We start from the raw sequence: 27,365 nt of genomic DNA, 5'->3' as shown, positions 1-27,365 counted from the left end.
AAGGGGACGCAGAGGATGAGATGGTTGGATGGCATCACCGACTGGATGGACATGAGTTTGAGCAAGTTCCAGGAGTTGGTGATGGACAGGGAAGCCTGGCGTGCAAAGTTGGACACGTCTGAGCGACTGAAGTGAGTGGAGTCAAGCACATTTTGCAGAGGCTCCTGCTAGTAAGGAGGAGCAGGTGTCCCCTTTAATGATTTCACTGCTTTTCTAGACACAAGGAAAGTCAAAGATTTGGGCTTGTAAAATCTGACAATATCTGAATATATGAAGGCCTGTTCTGCCGGTTTTTCCCAGAACACAGATGCCTCACTCCTGATCTCAGACCTGAACTCTGGGGGGGGGGGGGGGGGGGGGGGGGGGGGGGTTGTTGAAGGACAGGGGCTGCAGTGGCCCCTGACGTCATCCTTGTAGAGGCAGATAGTGAGTGCCTTTCAGTTGGCAACCCTGAGATGTGAGAATAATACCCAGAGTCGAGCGATTACCAATGACTGGCTGGTACCAACCTGTGCTGAAGACTCAAACTCTGCACCCCATCCAAGTGCACTTGTGCTGCTCCGACCAAGTCACAGATGCTGACCTCATCTGCTGTTAATGAAGGAGCGGAGCTGAGCACTTGGTAAGCGTCAGTAGCCTGCAGCCACCCTGGCTTGATTCATCAACTAAACAACCCCTTGTCGGGTAGATGTTATTACCTTTGACAGACTTGGCAAGGCCGGTAGCTTAACCAAATTCTAATAGTAAGCAGCCAAGATTCATACACTACCTCTTACTATGTAAATAGTATTTTTTGTTTAATAGCATAAAGTTGAATATCTGCAGCCCAAAATACATTACACTATTTTCACTCAGAAATATCAGCTTCTCTATTTTTGTCTTAAGTAAGTGTGATACAGACCATGCCCCTTTCTGTTCTTTTTATGTTTCACCATCTTGCTGGGGGGTTGTTCCCACTGGTGATCACAAGTAATGAAGGTGGAAATAAACTTTTGGAGGGCTATTTCTATGTTTCTATGTTTAGCTATTTCTGTGTTTATCTATGTTTCTATATTTATCTATGTTTAGCTATTTCTATGTTTAGCTAAACCTTTTTGAAGTCATTTTAAATCAAGTGTAAAAAATGAAAGGGAATTCCTTGGCGGTTCAGTGGCTAAGATTATGAATTTTCACTGCTGGCCTGGGGTTCCAGCTTTGGTCAGGGAACTAAGATCCCACAGGTTGCATGTGTCGGGGCGAAAAAAAAAAAAAACAGAAAAAGTTGCATTCATTCCTTTATTTGAGCAAAATACTGAACTTGTTACAAAAATATACATGGATGCAAAGTCAAAAGTTTTGTTCCCAGATTATTTGATGGTAAGGGAGATCTTCCAAAAATTAGTCCTTTTGAAAAGTTAAAAAAAGCCTTTTGTAAAACCAATAGCACAAATACTTTCAAGAGGGAGGGGATATATGTACACCTGTAGCTGATTCATGTTGATATGTGGCAGAAAACAACAAAATTCTCTAAAGCAGTTATCCTTCAATTGAAAATAAAGTAAAAAAAAAAAGAAATACAAATATGTGAGTTTCGTAAAACAGTATGAAGATACAAGACCAGGCTCTATTTAGAAATACAGAAAGAAATATAGTGAAAAAATAAAAGCCAGTTCCTGACTTTAAGGCTTCTCAGTTCAATATATTTCATCATCTTTCTGTTAGAAATTTCATACTTCTGGGAAGAAAATTGCAAAATATGTTGCAAAATGTGTCCTAATCTCCGGAAAGAAGCACAAATCTCCCCCTTATCTAGAAAAATCATAGTTTTCACTAAATAATGAGCTTCTGGGTGAGTGTTCATTCCAATATTGTTTTTTATCATCAAAAAATTTTATATTGAATAAATGAGATACAGGAAACAAAACAGTGTGCTGCACTTCTGGGAAGTAGATGCTTTTTGTTGTATAGGTTATGTAATGTTATTGGCGGACATCAGTTAATAATAGTAGAAGTAATAATTGTTTGTGGTTAGCTATAGACTCCAGTTTATCCCATAGCAACATGTTGACCAAGCATATAAAAGTGAAAATAATTTGATGAGTCTCACCTGTGTTTTAAGAATGTAAAATTAAGGGTGTGTGGTGAATATGTCATAAGTCATTGATCTTTATGCCTATAGAAGTTTTACATCATCATCATTATCATTGCAGGATGTTTATTAAGCTCCCACATGCTTGGGGTGTTGTGCTGTTTAAATCACATTAAGGAGACCTTGTAATAAGAAAACACCTCAGCAACTATTTAAGTTCATCCTGACTCCAGCCCTGGTTAATAGTGACCACTGAGTCATTAAAGAATGAAGTGGGACTTCCCTGGCAGTCTGGTGGTTAAGATTCCATGCTCCCACTTCAGGGGGCAAGGGTTTGATTCATGGTGGGAGAAATAAGATCCCACATGATGATCATTAAAAATTAAACCAGCATGAAATATGGATTTTGGGGGGATAAATCTGACAAAAAATTAGGCCGATGGGGCTTCCCTGGTAGCTGAGCTGGTAAAGAATCTGTCTGCAATGCAAGAGACGCCAGTTTGATTCCTGGATCAGGAAGATCCCCTGGAGAAGGGATAGGCTATGCACTCCAATATTCTTGTGCTTTCATTGTGGCTCAACTGGTAAAGAATCCGCCTGCTATGTGGGAGACCTGGGTTTGATCCCTGGGTTGGGAAGATCCTCTAGAGAAGGGAACGCCTGCCCACTCCAGTATTCTGGCTTGGAGAATTCCATGGACTGTATAGTCCATGGGGTTGCAAAGAGCTGGACACGACTGAGCAACTTTCACACTATTCAGGCCTATACGATAAAAAGTATAAAACATTACTGACTGAAATCCAACATTACCAAAATTAATATCAATCAGTTCTTAGATCAGAAATTATAGTTGTCAGATTTCCTCAAATTGGTTTGTAGACTCATGAGCATCTCAATGAAAATCCCCAAAGCCACACCCCATTTTTTTTTTTTTTTAATCAGCATCAATGGGGAGGGAGGTGGGAGGGGATGTTCAGGATGGGGAACACATGTAAATCCATGGCTGATGCATGTCAATGTATGGCAAAAACCACTACAATATTGTAAAGTAATTAGCCTCCAACTAATAAAAATAAAGGAAAAAAATAATAAGCATCAATTTAAGAGTTTTGAGAGCCCACAAAATTCTCAGCACTCAGATTCAGGACAAGAATGAATGAAAAAAAAAAAAAAGTATGAATAAGACCTTCAACTTCCAGCATTCTGGCTATCATGTGAGTAATGTGAAGGTTTTTTGTTTGTTTTAAGATCTTCGCTCACTATCTTCCTTACCCTGGACTCCCTAAGGACTGTTAAAAACAAAATTCAAACTGGGGCTCCATAACAACCTAGAAGGCTGGGATGTGGGGGGGACGTGGGAGGGATATTCAAGTGGGAGGGGACATGGGTAAACCTATGGCTGATTCATGTTGATGTTTGGTAGAAACCAATGCAATACTGTAAAGCAATTGTCCTTCAGTTTTTAAAAAAAATACATAACTTCAACTGAAATTAAAAACTAATGGCTTTATGCAACCATTCATGAATTGGGCAGCATCCCATATGGCAAGTAGAAAGGAGGTCTGAGGAGCTGCACAGACAGGACTTTTACAGGCAGAAAGAAGGTGGGAAACAAGAGTTCAGTTCAGTTGCTCAGTCATGTCTGACTCTTTGCAACCTCATGGACTGCAGCATGCCAGGCTTCCCTGTCCATCACCAGCTCCCAGAGGTTGTTCAAAGTCATGTCCATCCAGTCAGTGATTCATCCAACCATCTCATCCTCTGTTGTCCCCTTCTCCTCCTGCCTTCAATCTTTCCCAGCATCAGGGTCTTTTCCAATGAGTTGGCCCTTTGCATCAGATGGCCAAAGTATTGGAGTTGCAGCTTCAGCACCAGTCCTTCCAATGAATATTCAGGATTGATTTCCTTTAAGATTGACTGGTTGGATCTCCTTGCAGTCCAAGGGACTCTCAAGAGCCCTCCAATACCACAGTTCAAAGCATGAGTTCTTTGGTGCTCAGCTTTCACATCCATACATGACTATTGGAAAAACCATAGCTTTGACCAGACGAACCTTTGTCGGCAAAGTAATGTCTCTGCTTTTTAATATGCTGTCTAGGTTAGTCATAGTTTTCCTTCCAAGGAGCAAGTGTCTTAATTTCATGGCTGCAGTCATCATCTGCTGTGATTTTTGGAGCCCCCCCAAAATAAAGTCTGCCACGATTTCCATTTTTTCCCCATCTATTTGCCATGGAGTGATGGGACTGGTTGCCATACTAGTATTTTGAATGTTGAGTTTTAAGCCAGCTTTTTCACTCTCCTCTTTCACTTTCATCAAGAGGAAGCAGATTAACTCATTGGGGGGGGGGGGGGGGGTGGAGATGGAAGGGATCCTATCAGGCTCTTTAACTCCCTCCTGCCCACCAGGAAATTCCAGACTGACTCTGACATCTTCCTGCCAGAGACTGAAACTCAGACAAGTTCAGGTAGTAAGTTTCAGTTTGGTGGTGATTCGGGCTTGGCACAAAGGCTTGGCTCCATTTGGGGCTGGTTGTTACTCTTTTGACAGATTGCACATATCCTTTAGGGCTTCCCAGATGGCTCGGTTAAAGAATCTGCCTGCGATGCAGGACACACGACTTCGCTCTCTGGGTCAGGAAGACCCAGATCTCCTCCCTAGAGGAGGAAACGGGCAACCCACTCCAGTATTCTTGCCTGGAGAATCCCATGGACAGAGGTGCCTGGTGGGCCACAGTCCATGGGGCTGACTTAACACCTAGACAACAATATAGCTTTAAATTTCTCGACTAGATTAAGACAATGTCATTTGGTTCTACAAGAATGAAGTCAACAGTCCCTGACCTTCAATACCCCCTGAAAGGAGTTCAGGGTGGAGATCAAGAATGAGGCATCCAGGGACTTACCTGGTAGCTCAGACAGTAAAGAATGAGGCATCTTGTTTCAGTAGAAAACTCTAAAAACAGGCCTTCAGATAGTAGATACTTCCAGCTGAAAATTTTTATGAACCCAAACTCTGGTATCTTCCCACCTTCAGAAAAGCACCAAAACCGTATTTTCTCCTGACTACCAGCAACCTACAGAAATGCTGCTTGACCATCTGAACACTTGAACCAAAATCGTATAGATGCTGACCTCACCCACGCCTCCCATTCCAGAGATGCTCCTCAGCGCTCTGAGGCTGTGTCCCAGGGTACAGAGTCTTCAGTGAGCCCGCAAACAAAACGGGACCATAGTTCTCAAGTTGTGGCTTTTCACCAGTGGTCAATCGTAACCTTCCGAATGTCAGGGCATTCTGACTTTAAGTGTGCCCATCTCTGCTCCTTCCAGATCCCACCAGGTAGTAGACAAGCATCGGGCCCCCTCCTGTGGTCGCGTGCCTAAATCAGTATTAACTCCACATCCGCCCATCGGTGAACCGTGGAAACCCGCTGACAACCGTTTCCCTCTCCAGCTGCAGTTTAGAGGAGGGAAGCGGACGCCCGAAGTAAACGGTGGCGCGGCCCCAAAAGGAAACGCGGCCAAAGCTACCCCAAGTCCCCACCTTCTCAGGGCAGAGACCCGATGCCCGGGGTCAGCAGTGACCGCGCGCCCGGGCCCACCAGGCCCGCCGCCCGCATGGAGCATGCGCGGCCCGCGCTCGGAGGTCGGCTTAGGCAGCCCTCGGCCGCAGCCAACCGGGCGCCGCTCTGCCGGACATTGTGACGCGCGGGCAGCGGCGCGGAGGGCGGCAGGAGCGCGCGGGGCCGGTGGACGGCACGGGCGGCGCGGGGCCGGGGGGGCGCGCACGCGCCGGAGCGCGCGCCCGTGGGCGGGCCCGACTCGCCGCTCGCACGCCCTTGGGCCCGGCCGGGCGCCCGCTCCGCCTTCCGCTTCCGACGCGCGGCCGCTGGAGCCGGTGTATGTGCGGCAATAACATGTCGGCTCCGCTGCCCGCCATCGTGCCCGCCGCCCGGAAGGCCACCGCCGCGGTGAGTGCGGGCGCGGGCGCGCGCCGCGGCGCCCGCGGGCCGGGGGGAAGGGGCGGGACGCCAGGCCGGGGGTCGGGTGCGGTCGGGCGGGGGTGGTGGGCGCCGCCCCGCCCGGCTGTGTGCTAAGGGCGCGGGGTTACGGCGAGCGGGAGGCTGTTTTCCCACCCTCGAGCCCCCATCCCCATCCTGAGCCCCCGGCCCGGATCCCCGTGTCCCCATCCTGAGCTCCTTGCCCAGATCCCCGTGTCCCCATCCTGAGCCCGTGCCCTGGTCCCCGTGTCCCCAATCCTGAGTCCCCAGTCCCGATCCATTTGTCCCCATCCTGAACCTGCAGCCCGAACCCCCATCCACATCCTGAGCCCCCCGCCCCCATCCAGAGTCTCCCACCCGCGCCCCGGCCCCGGGACCATCCCTTGCCCCTTCCCCTGCCCCTTCCCCGCCCGGCACCCCACTCCCAGGCCCGCATGTGAGCGGACGGCGCCCCAGCCCCAGGCAGCTCCGGAGCAGGTTTCTGCCTGTCTGTGGATGGGAGAGGCCTTAAGCCCCCGGGAACAGGACTTTATTTTCGCACCTCACACCCCCTCATCTCAGAGTTTGAAGGTTTAGTGTCGTTTCCGATCAGGGGTGCCACTCCTTAGGAAACTTGTGCGTAAGGATCTCAAACTTTTACCCTGGGAAGCTCCTTTTTTGTGATGGAAAAATTCTACCGTGTAGGTGAGACTCACGGTCTAACCTGAAAGAGACAACTGTGTTCTGTAGAATGTGATCGTTTGCCCAGAAGCATGTCTAACTGGAACCTCTAGAAGTGCTAAAACCCCACGTAAGTTATCTGAGGAGCTGCAAAGAGAGAAGTTAAGTATTTTTGCTGCTTCAGCGAGGTCTGTGGAGATAATTAACTTGCTGAAGGCAGTGTTCTGTGACTCCTGGCATCCAGCTTAACCAGAGCCGGGGGCTGTGACATTCTGGTGGTTTCTTGGGGTGTTAATCAGTCATTGCTCTCTTCTAGGTGATCTTCCTTCATGGATTGGGAGACACAGGGTAGGTACCATCCTTAGTACCCTGATGAACGGGGTCATGCACCCCTACATGAGCAAGAATTCACTGTTAAAGAACTCTAGGATTGTATACAAAAGACTGCTAGTCATATTTCTTACACTCCGGTCATGAGATAGAATCCTTTTTTTTGATTCCCACCCGCCCCCCTGCAATTTCCCCCATCCTCTTAATTTGTCATGCATCAACTCCTGTTTCTGGAACATATTAAAACTGCAAACTCCTTGATTTGCCATGGGTACTGGATGCCAGATATGGGAGGTATGTTTTTAGAGTCTGCACTTGAGAACTTTCTGGAGGTGAAATTTCAGGGCAGCTTGAGAAGAACTGGTGGATTTTAAGTGCGATACTAGCAGTGTGAGTGTTCTAAGTGAGAGTTTAGATGTTCTGTTCAAAAATCAGTTGAAGGGCAGGGGATGCAGTTTAAAGATTTGTTTGGAGGCTTATCAGGCACATGGCTTTAGCCCTGTGGTTTATCTGTCACTCAGCTTTTCTCTGTATCAAGAGCTTTTTAGGTTTTTGGGGGGGAAGCTGGGGAGCTATGCCAGGTCTTAGTTGTGGCGACCCAGGATCTTTGTTGCAGTGTCCAAGATCTTCCTTGCTGTATGAGGATCTAATTCCCTGACCAGGGCTCAAACCCTGGCCCCCCTGCATTAAGATCTCAAAGTCTTAACCCCTGGACCACCAGCGATGTCCAGAGAGCTTTTTAAAATTTAAATCCACTATTATCTGTTTGAAATGTCAGTCAAATTGTGGTTTTAAAATTGTTACAAAATTACAGAATTGGAGGGAAAGTGAAACAAATAAATTTTGATAAAGGAGCCAAGACACTATTGAGTCTTTACAAGGAGGCACTGGGCTTGAATTAGATTAAGTCTTAAAATCGATTGATTCCTAGTATCCTTTTAGGCCTCCCAAGTGGAGGTCCATGCCTTACATGGAGTTATGGGAAAGGTTATAGGACTTTATGGTCAACAGGTAGTCCTATGAAGAAGACAGACTTGTTTTCCTATTTATTTAGCCATCTATTTATCTAATCCAGAGGTTTTTGGAGAAGCCCTGTTTTATTACCTGACAGGGAGCATCTTGGTCCCCGGCAACTTTCCCAATAAAGAGCTTTGAGGCCTGAAGAATCAGGCCAAGAGAAAAAAACTTCATTTGGAGGAAGGTTTTCTGTGGACCCCAGTGTAGCCAGATTCTTTAGATGGAAGTTAAGAGTAAGATGGTGCCGAAAATGACCACCGTGAGATGTAAAGGCTGAGAGGAACTGTGACATCTTGACTAAGAGTGAAGTTTATATAAAAAATTAGAGTTCTGAAGAACAAAAATTAGAGGTCTCAGTTCTGACAGTACTTTCTTGGTGTCAGCACCAAAGAAAGCTGACATTTAACTGGTTGCATTAACACATGAGAAAATTCAGCATGATCTGACAAATGGTAATTCAGTGTTTAAGATAGTTTTTGGAGAACTGAAGTTCTTTTGTCAGGTTGACTTGCAGGGTGAAGAGGATTAAGCGATTCAGTTTGTTGCTATAAAAATGGGCAGTTTTTTTTTTTTTTTTTTGGTTAAGGTTCTTTTTTGCAGGGCCAGCCAAAGTGTGCTGTCTTAACTTGGGTCTAGCAGTCTGTGTCCTGTAGATTCCTCACGAAAAGTGTTTGGTGGCCAAATGAGATTGGGAGACCCTGTGTAATTTCATATTTTCTCAATTCCCATATGTCATTTTCCCCACATTTTTATGTTTCTGAGATTGGTATTCATCTTATATCTGTTTATTGTGGTGGTGATTTTTTTTTTTATATAAAAAGATTTTTTTCAGTGGTGCCCCTTAGATTTTATCTTATTGTCTAGGGAGTGTGATATGGCTTATTCTCCTTTTGAAGCTTTACTGTCTGGGCACTCGCATGTTTAAAGCTCTGAAAACTTTTGCAAGAAACACATCTGACCATGTGTTCCTCTGCATAACCTGTATAATAAAATGTGTTAGTCCACACTATATTGCCTGACATCAGTTTTCCTTCCAAAATAAAAGTAGCTTTTGTTATGATTATGGGAGTGTTACATTTGTCTTATAAAAAAAAAATTCAGATGCAAATATATTTGAGAAGAGAATGAAATCAGTTGAAATCCTACAACCCAAAAGATACACACTTTTGAGAGTATTAAAAAAAAATTTTTTTTAAATACTCTCAAAGGTATAGAAGAGTTGCAAGAATAAAGGGGCTTCCTAGGTGACTCAGTGGTAACTGAGTGACTCAGTGGTGACTCAGGAGTCAGTGATTCCTGACTCCACCTGCCAGGAGAGGAGACGAGGGTTCGATCCCTGATCAGAAAGATTCCCTGCGGGAGGAAATGGTTATCCACTCTAGTACGCTTGCTGGGATAATCCCATGGAGAGAGGAGCCTAGTGGACACCAGTCCATAGGGCCAGCAAAGAGTTGGACACGACTGAGTGACTGAGCATATGCTAGAATAAAACAGATTCCTCGATTCCTTCTACTGAGATTTACTGATCTCTATCTAACATGTTACTGTGTTTGCCTAAACTTGGAAAAGTTGCCAGTACCATGATTCTTTACTTCCCAACTTTAGCACTTACCTCCAAAGCACGGGCAGAGTCTCCTGTATAACCACAGAACAGTATCTGATTCAGGAAGTTTAGCACTTGTTTAATGTTGTTATCGGTCTACCCTGTTACCTAACAGACCTTGGCAGCTGCCCCAGTAATGTCTTTTGTAGTAATCCTCTCTGCTTGCCCTTCAGTCTCTGCCGCGCTGCCCTGAGCAGCTGCAGCGCTTGAGTCTCCTTTAATCTGGGACAGGCCCTCTGCTCCTGTGGTGCTCAGGATGTTTACCTTTCTGCACGGATGGGGCTGGTCCCTCGTTTAGGTTTGTTTGGCACTTCCTCACATGGAGGTTCAGTCCCGTTCATTGCCTCACGTTGGGAGCCAGATGGGGTCCTCTGTCCTGTTACTGATGCCACCCCGGGTCAGTGGGTGAAGGTGGTCTCTTCCTTTGGGGCTTCTCTGCTGCCATGTTTTCCCTGCGCGGTAAGCGCAAGTCGTGGGGAGGTGCTTTTAGACGATGCAAATCATACAACGGACTTTCACCCCAGGGCTTTTACCGTCTGTGGGCGATTCTCACTGGAGGCAGGTGTTACTGTGACGTGGTTCTCTAACTGCCACTCCCCTGGTGGTTTTGGCTTGACCCTCCTCACTTCTGTCATGTGGACTCATAGAATCACTTAGCAGGTTACGTTCCATCATTGTCTTTATGTAAAATTTTAGCTGCTTCTATTAAAATAACTTCACATTTACATGAAAGTTACAGAAGTGGTATTTAGAGGTCCTTTTGCCCTTCACTCAGATTACCCAGTTGTTAACATTTCTCACACATTCAAGAATAAAGTTTCAGGCCTATTGTCACGTTACCCCACAGAGCTGCAGTACGTTTTGTAAGCAGGAGGCACGGCCATGTGGCCACAGCGTGCTCATCAGTCAGGCCGTTTTGTAAGCACAGCACACCCATCAGTCAGGCCGTTCGTGTTGACCCAAAGCTCCCGTCAAACCCACTGTCCACAGTCGCATCCCCCTGCTCTGACCAGCAGTGTCCTTTGTGGGTCCAGAGCACAAGTGAGCTGGTCAGGTTGAGCTGTCACATCTCCCAAGGCTTCTTCAGTCTGGATCGGTCCATCTTCTTAGCTTTGGTGACCTGGACCCTTCTCCCCGACAGATCAGTTCCTGGGTGGGGTGGCCCTCAGTCTGGCTTATGTGACTTTTCGCTTTTGGTAGGGACACCACAGAGGGTGCCATGCGGGTCCCGGGCCCACACTGGGTTGATTTTTGTGCCTCTGATGATGATTTTATGTTTCACTACCTGGTTAAGATAATGTCTACCAAGTGTCTCCAGAGTAAAATTAGTATAATTGTACTTAAAAAGTATTTTATGGGGAGATGCTTTGATTTCATGAAAATGTCTGTTTCTCATCCATTTTTCACCTCTGGATTTAGCATCCATTAATGATTGCTCTCTGGATCTGTTATTGTGATGGCTGCCAAATAGTGATCTTCTAAAAAATTCCTTCATTCTGTGTGTATTCACTGGCAGTCTACAGTATCGTTTTCAGTCCTGTCTGTGTTGGCCCTTCCTGTGAGGTTTCTTTGTCCTTAACACTTTTGGGGAAGGTGGATTAAAATGGAGAAGTAGTTAACAGAAAAGCAGTTAACGTTTATTTCAAAACTATTTTATCCAAAAAAAGGCTTAAGTTACTTTTATTTTACCCTTTAGCAGAGGAAACGGGGCTTCCCTGGTGGCTCAGTGGTAAAGAATCCGCCTGCAATGCAGGAGCCGCAGGCTCAATCCCTGGGTCGGGAAGATCCCCTGGAGGAGGGTATGGCAACCCACTCCAGTGTTTTTGCCTGGAGAATCCCATAGACGGAGGAACCTGGCAGGCCACAGTCCATAGGGTGACAAAGAATTGAACATGACCTAAGCTACTGAGCATGCACACAGAGGTAACATGTAGAAAGTACTAGAGGTAACATCAAGTGTAAGCAAGTAGGGAGCTGTGCGTTTGTAGTGTGACCCCATTCTTGTTAAATCTGTGTTTACCTCTCCAGTGATAGCATGCAGAACTTGGAAGAAAATATGTAAAAAGATTAACTGTTCATTTCTGGCTGGAAAGATTTTGATGACGTTTATATTTTTCTAGTTTTTCTCTTACTCCATTTTGAACATACATATGTCCACATTTGCACAAGGAGCGAATGTTAAAGTTGATGGTATAGTAGCAAAAGAGAGATAGCAGACAGTTGCTTTACCCCTCTGAGGGTTTTTTCTTCGTATAGAATGAATTATATCATCTGTCTTGGCTATTTTGTTAGGCACATGGTTGGAAGATTATAGAGTTTTAAAAAATACACTTTTGTAGATTTGAAAGCCCAGTGAAGTATATGAAAGAGAAAACACTGCTCTCTAGGAACCTTGAGAGATTTTCTCACAGTAAAGCTGAAATCGTATGCTTTGGGTTATTTCTAGGTTGGCAATTATTTTTTGAGGGGTTAAAATTTATCCTTACAAATATAAGTATTTATTCTGTTACTAACTAACTGGACTGTAAAACAGTATCTAATGGCGTTACTTCTCCTCCAGGCATGGATGGGCAGAAGCCTTCGCTGGGATCAGAAGCGCCCACATCAAATACATCTGCCCACATGCGTAAGTGTTTCCAGTTTTCAGGCTTGCAATTCAGAGTCCAGAGAGGAAGCATCATGATAGCTTTACTTTTCCAGAAAAGCACTTATATGTTCAGCTTCAAACTAAAGATTAGTAAGTTCTTTAAAACATAAATGTGACCTGTTGACCTTGAATTTTTCTTCCTTTTTTTAATTGTGAAATTTAAAATAATGCTCCCTTGGAGATCGATTGAACTCACAGCCAGAAAAATTCCTGTAGATACACAGATACCTATTAAGCTCTGAGGATATCCATGAGTTGTCGCTGAGGGGGATTTACCTGTCAGATTTGTGACTACCTTGAAAACCCTTCCAAATTCCATCAATTAGAGACAGTGTGATGCAGCACAGAGAGAATACAGACTTTGGAGTCTGTTAGATTTGGCTTTGAATCCTGAAAATGTTTGTAGGTGTCCAAAAGATACTGGTAAGTTTTGAGCAAATTCAGAAAGTCCCTGAGATGAGCAGGCCTTAGATCAGAGGATGCTGAGGAGTGGTAGCCGTGGAGAAGCCGGTGGGATGATATGTGTGCTGACTGGTCAGTAGTTCAGCCTCGGAAGTGGTCGTAGCAGCAGAGTCGATAAATGTGAAAGAGGAAGAATATCTGAGACTAAGTGAGAAAAGGTTCCCTCCTCCTCTTTTCCTGTAGTTCAGGCTTCATCTTAACTGTTGTCGGTGACAGCCATAGACTGTGGCCAGAGTTGCCGTGTGCTTATTAATGACTCAGGCCAGAGACAGAATTCTTGATGCTGCTGGAATTTCTGCTCTGTTGTTTTTGGCCCCCAGATTGAATTTGGTGTAAACCTATCTTTGAACCTAGGGAAGCAAGTTTATGTCCTCAAGGAAATTTCGCTAAGATTTTGTGACATCTAAGGTGGACTTGTTTCTCCAGTAAGGAGGATGGTGGTGGGATGCAGTTAGAGTGAATCTCTTCCTCTCTCCTTTGGTACCTGGCTTCAGGCAGGTGGTCCAACATTGTCAGCACAGAATTGAGTTGGGTATAATGGACACTCAGGCAAAGCTTATGTTTCCCTTATTTATTTAGAGGTCTTGTAAGCAGGTAAGAACTAGAAAATCAGCACACATGTCATTGGAGCCTACGGGAATCGACATTACCTTTTCTGTGCAGTAAATTGCTTGCATCCCTCACCCCTTAGCCAGTCTCAGACATTTCCAGCCATGTTGGTCACTGTTTTCTTGCTCACGTCTGGTCTGAAAGTATCGAGTAAAGGTGTTGATAAAGAAAGATATTTGCTTGCCAACTTTAGTCCATCCCAGTGGCCGCTCTTGTCTCAAGAACCATTTGGAGAGAGTGGAGCACAGAGTTGTACTGGTGTGTGTGCAGCTAAACAGATCGTCTGTTTAAAACTGCACACTCGATGTTGTGTGAGCCTCAAGTAATTATCTGCAATAGATGGTGTTGACTAGGTTCTGTGCTTCAGTGTATTATTCTTGATTTTCTTTTTTCTTCCCCATGTAGGCCGATTATGCCTGTAACATTAAATATGAATATGGCTATGCCATCATGGTAAGTAAGACTTCACTTATTTACTAAGAACTTTTTACTTCTACTTAGGGTGTTTTTTGTTTTTTGTAAGTTTTTGTTTTGTTTTAATCAGAAGTGCTTTTGCATACAGCAATTTTTAATGAACTGTCTTTAAGTTGCAAAGTTCTAAAGTGAAATGTAACCTTTATTTCACTGTCTTAGTTCTCATGTTTTAGATTTAGGGGTACACTTATGGAGCTGCGGCAGCAGGTGGAGAAAGAGGAGGGGATGGGTGGGTAGAAATGCTGCTGAGTCTCTCTCACCGCTCGACACACCTTTGCTGACTGCTGTGACCAGACGGGGCATCCACTTCCCGCCTTAGCTTCCTGGCAGGCTGGCGGGTGTGCAGGGAGACCACTTCCTGATGAGGCCTCTGGGGGTCTTCAGGGTGCCAGGCGTTCCCCGTGTGCTTCACAGTCGCTCCTTTGTTCTCTGAGCTGCCTCCAGGCCACGCGTTCTTCCTGCTGCTCTGAGATCCCTGTCCTTGGGTCCCTCGGGTCTGCTCAGAAATGACGACTCCGACCCCCGGGTCCTGTTTTCCTTTTTCCTCCAGCTCCTGCCGACATCTTGCCGTTCCGGTGAGTCGGGGATCCGATGTCCGTGGCCCGTTCACAGCCTTGAGTGGCTGTCGCTTCCAGGACTCCTCTCTTCCCACTGACCTTCTCCTCTCTAGCCCCAGGCACCCACACCTCCCCTGGGCCCTGCCACCTGGAGCCGCCCCATCTCCGAAGGCACTTAGCCCAGACCTGAGCAGCAGGCATACTTGTTCCTGCTTCTTTGCTCCCCTGTCTCCACACTCCGCCAAGACGTCGTGGGGACTCCAGCGTGTTGCCACCTTATCCTCTGCTTGTCCCACCCGCTCTAACCCACCTGAACGTTCATCCGTGTCTGTGGGAGATTCCTTGGCGACTCTCACTGGTTCCTGGCCATGCTGGCCTCTGGTTCTTCTGTCTTCCCTCTCTGACAGAATCCCTGTCTGGCACCAAGACTTCCACCTCACGTTGCTCCTGACCGTAGTCTGAGCACATAGTGGATAGCAGGGCAGACCCAGATTCAGGGTCGAGTGGGGACAGGCTCTCCAGACTATGATGGAGGTGGCCCAAGGGCCTTGTGCAGCAGGTGCGGGCCTTGCACGCGAGGTGCCGCGCTGGTGCAGGGCTTTCCAGCCAGTGGACTTAGGATGACAAGGGGGAAGTGAGGAGATGGTATCTATTCGGGTGTCTCAAGGGCTGAAGATTCCTCCCCCAGGTGTCAGGTTGGACTAGGTCATTCTGCAGGTTCTAACTTTAAATAATGTGACAGTGATTTTCTAATAGAATCTGCGTCTACTTAGTGCAAAAGGAACTCACAGGATGTCAGATTCACACATTTAAGTTGACTGTTTGGCCTGCAGAGACAGTTGTTGTCATTTAGTCGCTAAGTTGTATCTGACTCTTTGTGACTCCATGGACTGTAGCCCACCAGGCTCCGCTGTCCTTGGAATTCTCCAGGCAAGAATGCTGGAGTGGGGTGCCATGCCTTTCTTGAGGGGATCCTCCTGATCCAGGGATCAAACCCATGTCTCCTGTGTCTCCTGCATTGGCAAGTGGATTCTTTACCATCTAAGCTATCTGGGAAGCCCAGAAACAGTTTAGTTTGAATTTAAAGTTCTAGAGAATATTTCTGGTTAGCCTTTTTTCTCTGAAGTTACCCTCTTCTTATCAAAGGTATATATTCTTAGAATCAAACAATTCTTTTAGGACTTTGCTTTGTTTTCCAGGTTTGACATTATTGGGCTTTCGCCAGATTCACTGGAGGATGAAACTGGAATTAAACAGGCAGCAGAAAATGGTAAGTAAGAAAAGTTTTATAGTAGATTTGGTTGTTGTATTTTTGTTGATGAAAACTATGCAACTGTCTAAACTCAGGTGGTGGCACTATGCCATTCTTTTCTGATCACTCTTACCTTGTTTGACTGTTAATTACGGTCCATGAAGATGAGGTGGATGGGGAGGGATGGCGTTTTATCAAACTTGAGTGCTGTCAGATGCATCATTTGCTTTCATTGATGCAGGCAAATGGAGAAAGTCACAGAGTATCTCATACTTGCGGCCAGTTAAATTTGGAAATTTTCATCTTAAAAAGGTGAAACTCTTACATATATATCAAAAGTGAAAGGAGGTAAATTTGTAAAAAGGTGCAGTTATTCTTATAGTATTATAAAGAAAAATGGAATTATAGGGAGTTACCGAGTAATGTAGTTAGTGATATGTGTTGAAATATTTTGCAGAAACAAAAGAATTCATCTGTTTCCCACAGCCCCCCACCACATTATTTACTGGCTATAGGGAAAATTAATACTGTGTTTGGGGTTTTTAAATAATAACGTAAATTATACAAGCACTGTAAATCATGACCCATGTAAAGTACTTAACTATCTATGATTTTAAAATAACAGCTTTTAGGTACAAATGCCTGGGGTTCATTGGAGAGAAAAAACTATAGAATGTATATGAGCAGAATAGACCGTAGATAAAGGAATATTCATATCCCTCTACATTGATGAAAGAAAAAACTGCTTTACAAATCATGTAACAAATAATTAAACAGTTTAAGCAGTGCCTACAAAATTGAGTTGTTGAAAATACATTCTAATTTTGTGTTTTAAGAGAGTGCTTCAAGTTTTTCACTTGTTTTGACCTTTAATACACTGATACAATTTAAATAGGAAAAAATTAATAATGGAAAAGCACATCCGTGGACTTATCTTTGAAAGTATTGGTGATTTAATTTTTGGTGATCTTATTTTTTATGTTATTTTTAGTAAAGGCTTTGATAGATCAAGAGGTGAAGAACGGCATTCCTTCTAACAGAATTATTTTGGGAGGATTTTCTCAGGTAAGATAAAAGTTTGGGTGGTGCTTCATCAGTGTATTTGTCTAGAAGTCTTGATCCTTTTTTTATGGGAGTCCTGTTTTTAGAGATGTTACAGAATGTGATGTACTCCTTACCTTTAATGCTGAATTAAGTTTGGATGGACTGGGAAGAATGACTAGAGCATATGCCCTGCTCTTCTCCTTTTCTAGTTTTCTCTCTCAGTGATAGGCTTCACTCCATAGATTACGACTTGAAAGTCAGTTTATTAAAGAAATCAATTGGAGCCTGGAATATATTTTTCTCGAGTAACCACAGCGCACACGTAGCTGTATCTCAGTCAACAGTGTGTGCCCCTCTAGATAAAACTGCTGAAACACAGGTATGAGGCCCTGTCCCAGGAGATGACTGACGGGAAATAAGGTCAAAGAAGAGAAAATTCCTTCCTTTTTTTTCATACAAATTCTCAGTGGTCGAGCCCCACAGACCCCCTGGAATCCCAGTCAGGCAGGATCAGGGTAGGGGCCCCAGCAAGGGGACCCCAGTCGGGGGGCTGCGCCGGCCGCTTGCTGACCACCGCTGCGTCTGTGCTTTTCCCAAGGGCGGGGGTGCTTAGCTGCACCCTGTGTTCGAGGATCCCTCTGAGGTTCCCGTTCTGGAGTAGATGGTTCTGGCGAGGGGAGCAATGTCAGTCTTGGTGATGTCCTTCTGTCCTCTTCTTTCTTGTCATGCAGAACAGGTTTTAGATAAAAGTGTATGATGTTTACTTTTGGCATCTTTCTTCTCTTCCTGTACTTTTTCTCCCACCTGCGGTACTTTTTCTACAGTTACGACATACTCACATTTACATCTTAATTTCAGCTCATCACCTGTTTGCCATGTCACACCCCATTCCCCAAAGCACCCTCACTGCCAATCTGTAAATCCTTCAAGGCAACAATTTAGTGTCCAGACGACCTGAATTAGGGCAGTGTCGGAACTCTGGAATCATTTAGAAGTTAGAATTCCGTGGAAATGCAGGTTGTTGATATGATACAGTAAAAAGACGTGCTGCTGATGTGGTGTTTGTTGGAAGTCACGGGTAATGTACATTGCACTGCACGCCCTGTGACATAAATGTAGTTATAGGGTGAACGCTTGGTTCAGAAGTCTGTCGATGAGATCTGTTGGTTAGAGCAGACAGAAACGAGATCCTAACACCTTAGGCAAGAAAGAGTAAGTTACAAGTCTGGGGTCACATCCCAGAAGCCAGCGATGAGAATGAAGCCAGGCGCCCGGAGGCAGCTCGGACTCGGGTAGCCCCCCCACCCCGCATCTGCCTCTCTGCCGTCAGCCTCACTTGCCTCGCCATCTGTGGCTGGCCTGTACTTCCTCTCGCTTTTCCCATTCTTGAGCTTGTATGTTACGGTTCCAGCCACACAGAGCGTGAATTTCTCAGATGAGAAAGGCTCTCACGTCTTCGTGTGGCCCTGGAAGCTGTGGGCCAGAGTGAACGCAGGCTCCAGGCCTAGGCGGGGGGCGGGGGGCGTTGTGAGCTGCCGGCCAGTGCTCCCGAGGTGTCCTCCCCAGAGAGCCCTTATCATCCTGTTTTCTTGTTTTGGAAAGTAATACCAGTTTAAGACCAGATTTGATTTTCTACGCAAGACTTTGCAGAGAGGGTAGTGACTATAAATTTGGACTACCGTTCAGGCATTGTCAGGGCAGCCGTGAACTCTGCTCTTCAAACTGCGTCTTGGCTGGTTGGGGCATCACTGGGGTCTCATGACTGTCTTCAGGGTGGAGAGTCAAGTCCTGGAGGACTTGCTGCTGGGGTATGTGTGTGTTTCTACCAGTTTGCCTAATTTCATTAGATGTCAGCCATCCTGTGTGACTTTTTTTCTAACAGACTGTATTGATAACAAGAATCCCTTCCCCTGCTCTTGGCAGCAGATCCGTCCCACTGATTCCGCCTGTTGTCTCTCCAGGGAGGAGCTTTATCTCTGTACACGGCTCTGACCACACAGCAGAAGCTGGCCGGGGTCACCGCTCTCAGCTGCTGGCTGCCACTGCGGGCTTCGTTTCCACAGGTGCCTGGCGCACGCGTGCAGCGGGGCGGCGCTGGGCTCTGAGATGGCAGATATTGTTGGGAACAGCCTCATGTTAGCTTATTATCAGTAGCAATAAACTTACATTTTTAGGGCGGTTTTAGGTTCACAACAAATTGAGCTGAAAGTACAGAAAGTATCTGTTTACTTTGTGATGTATTTATTTAGACTTTATTTGCACACTACACTGCCTTTACTGTGGGTTGCAGGAAATGGAAGAAATGAGTGAGTCCTTAAAACAAGAAAGAAAGAAGTCTCTGCTGTCATGAATTCTATATTTGATGTCTTTGGTACACTGTAAGATTTATATTAAAAATTAGGGCTGTTTTTAATACATAGAAATAATGTTTTTGAAAAAAAAATAATGTTTTTGGAATGCTCAGTATGCTCACTGCTTGATAGCACAATTTTGCCACAGAATGTAATTTTTAAATACTCAACCAAGTAAAGCAACACATAGTATACCCAAGGGATAAGGACATTTTCAAATTCATCTTTAAATCTAGTGTTTTTTTTCTCCTTGTATGTATATATATATATATATATATATATATAGTAACTCTTTCGTGTCTTGCACATAGTAAGTGTTGTTTATTAACCTTCTTATTTAAATCAAGTAAGAGCTGAGAACATGATTGAGCTAAAACATACCGAGTCCAGACACTGGATGTATGATTCGGATACAATGTGCTTTGAGGAACTGATTCATTAGGAAAACATTTAATACAAGCAGGGTGATCCTATGTCCTTTAAATGAAGAGTTGGAGGACACAGGGATGGAGGGAGCTTCATTTCTGTGGCCAGATGTCACCTGTGATGTAAGAACTTGTATGATACAAGCCTGTCTCTGGGGCGTACGCCCCTGGCACAGCGCGCCACCCCTTTGAGTGAATAACGCGGTTTTGTCGTGTTGTCTGCAGGGCCCTATCGGTGGCGTGAACAGAGACATTTCTATTCTTCAGTGCCATGGGGACCTGGATCCTCTAGTCCCCCTGATGTTTGGTTCTCTCACTGCTGAGAAGCTGAAGACATTGGTGAATCCAGCCAATGTGACCTTCAGAACCTACGCAGGCATGATGCACAGTTCATGTCAGCAGGTAAACGATAGGAAGCAGTGATGACAGGCATACCTCTGCAACTTTGTGCATGTGATATTTTTAGGATAAATAACATCTGACTCCTTGGGGATTTAAAGAAGTTAATGAATGAATTCACATTGAACCATAGGTTAGTAGGACTTATATCAAAGTTTATTTCGTTTAATTCAACAGACATTCATCAACTTCCCACCTGCAAACATTGTAATTCAAGGACAAAAAACATTCCTTTATTAAAATCTAAAGTAGATTAACTCAAATGAGAATTTTTAATAGGGGAGAAGGGTATATATCCAAATGACTATATAGTGAGCAGACTGTGATGTATGTTACATTAGAAATTTTTTAAAAGTTCTCTGAAAAGCTGAGAAGGGTGATTGCTTATTAAGAATGAAGGATGTCAGGATAGGTTCGGAGGCTCTAAAAGGCCGAGACTAAAAACTGACCGTTCAGCACCAAGGCAGTCCAAGTTAACATTTTTTGCACCTGTCGGCCCGGCTAAATCATTTGCTTTAAGGGCAGAGAAGGCAAGTAGTAAGATTTATCCAGAAGGTCGGGGGACCTAGGACTCTAGGTGTGACTGAGAAGGCAGTTGAAACCCTGATGACGTATCAAGTTCGGAAAGGCTGGCAACCAGATCCCAGGAGGGAGGGGCTAACCGGTGGTCCTCATAGCAGGCATCCTGTCACAGGTGACCCGAGCTTAGCAGACACACACCCAAGCCAGGACCCCAAACTCAGTGCCTCTGGGTCAGCACACCGAGGGCTCGGGGGTGCACCTGGGCCCCGTGTTTGTGTGGAGGGGACCTAGGTACCCAATGGGAGGACAGTGGATGGACAGCTTGGGGCAGAAAGTGAGAGGCGGTGGGGCTGGAGGAGGTGGTGTCGCAGGGACCTTTGGGACCACAGAGGATGTACAATAGGCTGGAGGTGATACGGATGAAGGGTCTCTGCGTGCTGGGGTGTGAATCTGTGAGGTCAGACACCAGGGGTAACAGTAGGGAGCCTGTTCTGGGGCAGCGATAAGGCGGAGCCACATGCAGGAGGCATGGAGCCATGTCCTCGGGGATGGGCTCGCTTCCACGGCTCTCCAGGCCTGTCTTGGGCACCTGCCCTCCCTCCTTCGGGTGGCTGGTTGTGTGTGAGTCCTCATGAAGGCACAGTGTGTGGTGCTGCTGGTATAACATCATCGTTTTAGTGGGGGTGTGTTAGAAGCTGGGCACTGACGCTGAGTTGACAGTAGCTGTGTGTGCGTACCATGTCTTCTGCATGTGGTTATAGTCACTTCTCAACCCCCTTCCCCCTCTCCACCCCCAGTGGGGAAAAGTGCGTACCTGGGACTTCATAACACGAGAGCAGTCATTGAATGTATTAATACAATCATCACTATCATCGTAGGAAGTGTTCCTAAATTTCTGTTGGTGCTTCATTTCTCTGTCACCACTTTTTATGTAATTATAGTAAAACTGTGGTTTCACCTTCTCTGTGTATACTGTGGATTCAGTTAGCGGAATTTAGTGGGGATTTCATTTCTGATTTGTGAAACTGCTTATCAGACCTCTTTATTCCAAACAGGAAATGATGGACATCAAGCAGTTCATTGATAGGCTCCTACCTCCCATTGACTGACGCCGCCAAGAGGCCTTGTGTAGAAGTGCACACCAGCATTGTCCAGTGGAGCACACACTTCTTCCTGTGCCCGACCTTGAAACCTCTAATGTTTGCAGTGTTAAAACGTTTTGCAAATACACACCAATGACACAGACTAAATAAATCTCCTCGTGGGAAATGTATGATCTTTGACATTTCTCTATATGTATTTGTATGATATGATCCAGGATACACTAGTATTAAAATAGGTGAAGCAGCCAGCTTCTTCTCCCAAAAGTAATTCAGCAAAATCATAAAATACTGCAACCAGACTTTTTTTTTTACTATATCACTTGAAAATTACTAGTATGCTTAATGAAAACTTGTTCAGGTGTAAATGAGCAGTTAAGACATAAAGGGTTTATACGTGCTGTGACTTAAGACTATGGACATATCCCCAAATTACTTAGTCACCATGCAGTATCCATATTTTTATATATGTGTTCGTATATACTTAATGATTATAATACATATTAAGAATGAGGTGTTATTACATTATTCCTTATAAGAGGGATAATGCTTCTAAGTGTCCATAAAGAGTAATATTGCTCTCTTGAATTAATGGCCCTTTTATTTTGGGGACCAGGTTTTTCTTTGCTGAATATAATTTCTATTGTATTTAATATTCTTTTTTCCTCTCTAGAAATATGTTCTTTCTTCTTTTTATCCTTCATAACAGACCAAATATTGCCTCCTTGCAATAGACCCGCAGTCAATATATGCTGTAATTTGACATTCTGAATCACAGACGTGATGGAGTAAAAATGTATTGATAGTTATAGAAAGAAACCTGACATCCCTTCAGAGTTTGTACACTACTTCCTAAACTGGAGTTTAGTCCACATTTTGGACCTGCAGAGTTACTAGAATCTTCAGTGCAGGTAATGAAAATAATTCTTTGGCTGTATTTTCCTGTAATTAACTGAAAGAATAGTTAGTTCATATTCTAGTATGTTCTGGAATATTTAAAACTGATCTTAAAAACTGTAATCTCTAAGATGATTTGCTCTAAGGTGATTCTCCTCATAGCATTTACTTATTCTGCACATATGTTTGAAACCAACTGCTGTAGGAAATGAACAATCCTTTCAAAAATTTTGCTTTACTCTTCTCTGCCAACAGACTCATTTAAAATTTTCACTGTAGTCAAATGATCTTTTTAAGTTAGCTTTTGTGCAAATGTAAAAATAGCAATTATTTGATTTTAAATAATTAGATTTTTCAAATTATCGGTTAAAATTACTTGAAGATAAATTTATGGGTAACAAAAGTTAGTCAGAACTCAATACATATGGTGTAGTCACCACAGTTTAATACATAGCAAAAATGTACACTTGACATTTCTGAACTGGTGTTCATTTTTCTGCTGTATTCAAGCTGACTAGGACAGTGTTAGGATGGCATCTTCATAAATGGGTGCTATTTGATGATGGAAATGGCTTGGTATGGACTATATAGAGCATGTGAATAATGAAGCCATATGTTTATGTCTGGATTCACAGTTTTTAAACAATCATTTACTAAGTCATCTTGCTTTACCTTGAAGAATATAAACTGTTGTTTCACTGACACAAATCAGCAAGATCTAACTTATGGCAAGAAATATTCCGTTGAAATGCTGGGCTGTAATATGGGAAAATGTAAATCTTTTTCACGGTTTCTATCAATGTGAAATAAAATTGAATTCTGACTTTGCTGTGACTGGCTCTTTGGAATATCTTTGACTTTTGAGTTTGCCTTGGAATGGCTGTACAGAAAAGGAGGAAGACGATGATCCAGTCACAGGAATACAGGTAGAGACAGCAGATTAATGGAGTGGAACCAAGTGGGAGCCAGTGCTAATGAGCTAAAAAAATCTCATTTGATCTTCAGGGTTCCCGGCCTATTGAAGTTTTCTGTGGTGTCTCCTTCTGTCTTCTCCTTTCAAATAGTTTCAGGGGATTTTTAAATTAGTGTCATAAATCAGTTATCCAAGTGGGTTTTTTCTCCTTTTACTTCACTGCTGATTTCTTTCTTTTCCCTGTAAAGGAATCCTGTCTGTCTTTTAAACAGTCCTTCGGCTTTTGATTTTGAATCAAGTGACCAGCTCACCTTTTTGTGAGGCTGCTTGTTCCATTTGAGGGTGACCTTCCTACTTATGAGAGTTCTGTGCTGAAATCTTGTCTCAAGCTTTAGCTCTTTCTTAGAATTATCCTCCACAGCAGTGGCTTATTTCATGTGATCACCTTTGATTTCACCATCCTTTTGAAACTCATGGCTCAAAAATAGATGTGGTCCAAGCATGGGGTTTTATGTCTATCTACAGGTAACAACAGTGTTTTACTAAAACTTAAGTACTTAATCCATTCCAGGCAGGCACTGTACTAGGCATTTTATATCTTTTGTTCATATAGTCCTCACATCAACTTTATCTTCATTTTCCAGAAGAGGAAATACATTTGGAGAGATGAAGTGTTTGCCCGTGGTCCCAGAGCTGATGTGTGTAGAAGCCAGGGTTCAAAATGACCTGTTTTCCTTACCCTGTAGTCCCCTGCCGGGGGACTCATGCCCTGTGCCCCGGGAGGTAATTTAAATGCTTCTAAACATTAAAAAAAAAAAAAAAAACTTGTTTCATATTCAGAACACCTAGTAATGCCTAATAGATTCGGGTAAAATTCAGCTTGCCCTAAATAAATTGCATCCTCCAATGCTCAGGAAGAACCAAAAAGGAACCTAAACCCCACACAAGCCACACCTAATTTGGGGGCTCAGAAATAACTCACCATGAAGAAACAGGCATACTTTCAGGGGCTCCACTCTGTCACAGGGTGAACCAGAGAAAAATCTGACTCCTGGGAAGAGATAGGAGAAATTTGTCTTATCTTTGCTTGGACTCAGACAGCAAAAAAAGGGGGAGCCCTTCCCTTGAAACCAGAAGCTCTCTTCACAGATACTTGGATTCGGAATTTGTACTATTAATGTGGCCTGGAAACACATAAGCTTCTAATGAACAAGAATTTCCCTGGAAAGGTCCATGGTGGTTCAGTGGCTAGGACTCTGCGCTTTCACTGCCAGTGGCCAGGGTTCATTCAAATCCTGGTCAGGGAACTAAGATCCCACAAGTCTCAGGGTGCAGCCAAAAAAAAAAATTTTTTTTCCTGGGACTGGGTCTGCCCCTCTGGTACCTGGAAGAGGCAAACAGATTCTCCCATAGACAGTGATGTATTCTCAGCCCAGGTTGGTTAGTTAGCCCTGCCAAAAGTAAAGCTCAACACCCCTAAAGGACAAACCTGATGAGAGAACTACGTGCACAGGTGAGTACCAGGTGACACAGAAGGCAGAGGGATCACTGGGTTCTCGGGACGAGAAGAGAGTGATGGTGAGAGAGTTCGACCAACCAGAGAAAAGAACAGACAGGTGAAAGGACACAGTGTCAGAAAACGCAGGTTTGAAAAAGAAAACTTGTAGAAATAAACACTCAAGTGAGAAATCTTCACGGAGAAGGATTATTTATGATGGTATTTATGATGGGGTAAAATACTTGAAACGACCCCATGTGGAATAAAAGTGGCCCAGCTAAATAAATTACTCTTCACCTGTACAATGGATTGTTACACAGCTGTTAAAAAAAAAAAAAAAAAAAAAACTAATTTGGAAAGGATTCAGAATACATTATTGATGAAGAAATGTGAAACACAAAGGGGTGGAGAAAATAACAACCATATATTTCACCAGGCTAGGATTTGCATTAAAAAAAAGAAACCCATATGTGAGAAGGATGTGAAGAATCTAATAAAACAGGTTACACAGCATGACTAGGGCAGGGGTAAAGCCGGTAAGGACAGGAGGAGAGCAGGCCAGCCTTGATATACTTTTTTTTATTCAGATTTTTTTTTTATTGTGGTTAAATATAGCAAAATTTACCATTTTAATCACTTTCAAAGTATACAGTTCAGTAGCGTGTGCAACCGTCACCACCGTATGCCTCCAGAACTTTAATCAGCTTCCCAAACTGAAACCCCACACACCTTGTTCTTGAGTTTGAATTGTAATATATGACCTACAAAAAATACTCAGATGAGTTAAATTGTATATTAAACACAGAAGACTTGTATGCATAAAACTATGTATGAAAGAAACTCATTAGAAGAAATTCGAGGGAGCAAAAGGAAGGGTGAGAGACTGGAAAAGGAAAATGAAGAGGTCCAACCTAAAGTTTCACGGGAAGTTGCAGAACACAGAATGGCAGAGAAGCAATACTTGAAGATAAAATGACTTGACATTTTTCCAGACTTCAGGAAAGGTAAGAAATCTCAGAGTCAGGAAGCAACATGAGTTACAAACAGAAGAAATAAAACTAAGGCTCTAGGGGCTTCCCTTGTGATCCAGTGGTTAAGAATCTGCCTTTCAATGCAGGGGATGTGGGTTCCATCCCTGGGCAGGGAGCTGAAATCCCACATGACACGCGGCCTGCCTGTGTGCCACAACCAAGACCCAGCGGAGCCAAAAAAATAAATTAATTAAAAAAAAAACAAAACCCAAAGTCTCTAAAGAGACATTTCACGGTGAGAAGCAAAACTGAATACCATAGAAAAAGATTTTTTTTTTTTTTTAAGAAAAAGATCTTAACAGCAACCAGAGAGCCTACTTGAAGAGTCGCATATCACACTTAACAAGACCACCACCAGAGGTCAGAAGATAATGGAATAACGTAAAAGTGGAAGAGAAAGGATAACTGATAAACTTAGAGGTGAACTCATTTTACAGTGAGGGCAAAAGAAAACCACTTTGATATAGAAAGTTTATGAGAAAAAAGAACAGTGAAAGAACCATGTTCTTTCAGAAAAAAAAATTAATTAGAGGAAAGGAGAGATGCAAAGAATGGGCAGAGTGAAAATATTTGGGTAAATCAACAAGCAATGGCTGCATGACTAACTTGGGAGCTGAAACATGTTTAAAAATGACCTATAGGTCAAGGAACTAGCAAGGAACACGTGAAAACCAAAATTAAAAATACAATACTATTTACAATTGCCCAAAAAGAAGAAAAAATACCTCCGTGTATACCTAAGTAGGAATCAATGATGAAAAGATAATTTTAAAACTAAAACGTAATAAAGGGAAAGGGGCATGGTTCAAATTACTCTTTCGCTCAAATAACTGAGCTAGAACAATACCTGACATCCTAGTATAGAGGAAACATTATTAGGTGGTGAGTTTTGATTAGTGATAGTTAAATTGGGTGTGGGGTATGTCTGCAAACTGCACGAGATGGTAGTCCAGGGTATTAGCTGGGCAAAGACCTACGGAAGGAGCCTACACTCTCCAGTATTGATTATTTCGATTTTCTACCTCGGTTTTGGGTTGTTAGTCATAGCTTCTTACATTTCAACTTCCTCATTTATCTTCAGAGCAGGTGAAACGCCTTCATCAATTTCCTTGATGAGAACGTTACTGTCAACAATTATTCTACTATATTCAAGGTACAGCGTCCAACATTCTAAGTCAGGAAACAAAACAAGATTGGGTCCCCGTCCTCACGGCATTTACAAACGGCTTTAAAGAGGAAACTCTTACAACGGCCACATCCTTACGATACAACGATCTATTGAGGGGAATAGAAAATCCAATTTCCAGGCAGCGGTCGACGGCGGGGAAAAAGCTGGGGTTCTCACCACGTTCCATCCTCCAAAGCCGCCGGGGCTGGGGGACCCCGGGCGGGGGTCTCTGCCGGCGCCGCGGCTCGTGGACGGGAGACCAGCAGACCAGGGGCACGCGGGCACCAGGGGACCGCAGTGGGGAGGGCTGGGGGCGGGGCCGCAGGGCGCGCGCGCGAAG

General features: G+C 44.0%; 1 protein-coding gene and 1 long non-coding RNA gene across 9 annotated transcripts; one reads left to right on the top strand and one right to left on the bottom strand.

Moving 5' to 3' along the window:
* The first annotated feature begins 5,903 nt into the window (after positions 1–5,903).
* On the top strand, positions 5,904–23,238 carry LYPLA1 (lysophospholipase 1). Of its 3 annotated transcripts, none has more exons than XM_061123312.1 (9): positions 5,904–6,036; positions 7,043–7,074; positions 12,237–12,302; positions 13,800–13,847; positions 15,625–15,695; positions 16,669–16,742; positions 18,683–18,784; positions 19,765–19,899; positions 21,474–23,238. In XM_061123312.1, the coding sequence occupies exons 1-9, from the start codon at positions 5,968–5,970 to the stop codon at positions 21,525–21,527; spliced, it is 651 nt and encodes a 216-aa protein (XP_060979295.1). In that variant the 5' UTR covers positions 5,904–5,967; the 3' UTR covers positions 21,528–23,238. The 3 variants fall into 3 exon arrangements, with proteins under 3 accessions (XP_060979295.1, XP_060979294.1, XP_060979296.1); XM_061123311.1 differs by having other exon boundaries at positions 19,723–19,899; XM_061123313.1 differs by lacking the exon at positions 18,683–18,784 and having other exon boundaries at positions 19,723–19,899.
* Positions 20,031–27,328, bottom strand: LOC133042588 (uncharacterized). 6 transcript variants are annotated; one of them, XR_009689527.1, is made up of 3 exons: positions 27,203–27,328; positions 24,311–24,379; positions 20,031–21,070 (listed from the first exon to the last, which is right to left on the bottom strand). It is a non-coding gene; the product is annotated as an uncharacterized LOC133042588 (long non-coding RNA). The 6 variants fall into 6 exon arrangements; XR_009689526.1 differs by having other exon boundaries at positions 20,031–21,073; positions 25,452–27,319; XR_009689525.1 differs by having other exon boundaries at positions 25,452–27,319.
* Between the last annotated feature and the right edge of the window lie 37 nt (positions 27,329–27,365).

This window comes from Dama dama, chromosome 21, assembly GCF_033118175.1.
Source record: "Dama dama isolate Ldn47 chromosome 21, ASM3311817v1, whole genome shotgun sequence".
Taxonomy (NCBI): domain Eukaryota; kingdom Metazoa; phylum Chordata; class Mammalia; order Artiodactyla; family Cervidae; genus Dama; species Dama dama.
The sequence above is the reverse complement of the archived record's forward strand: the minus strand, read 5'-3'. Positions and strand labels throughout refer to the sequence as shown.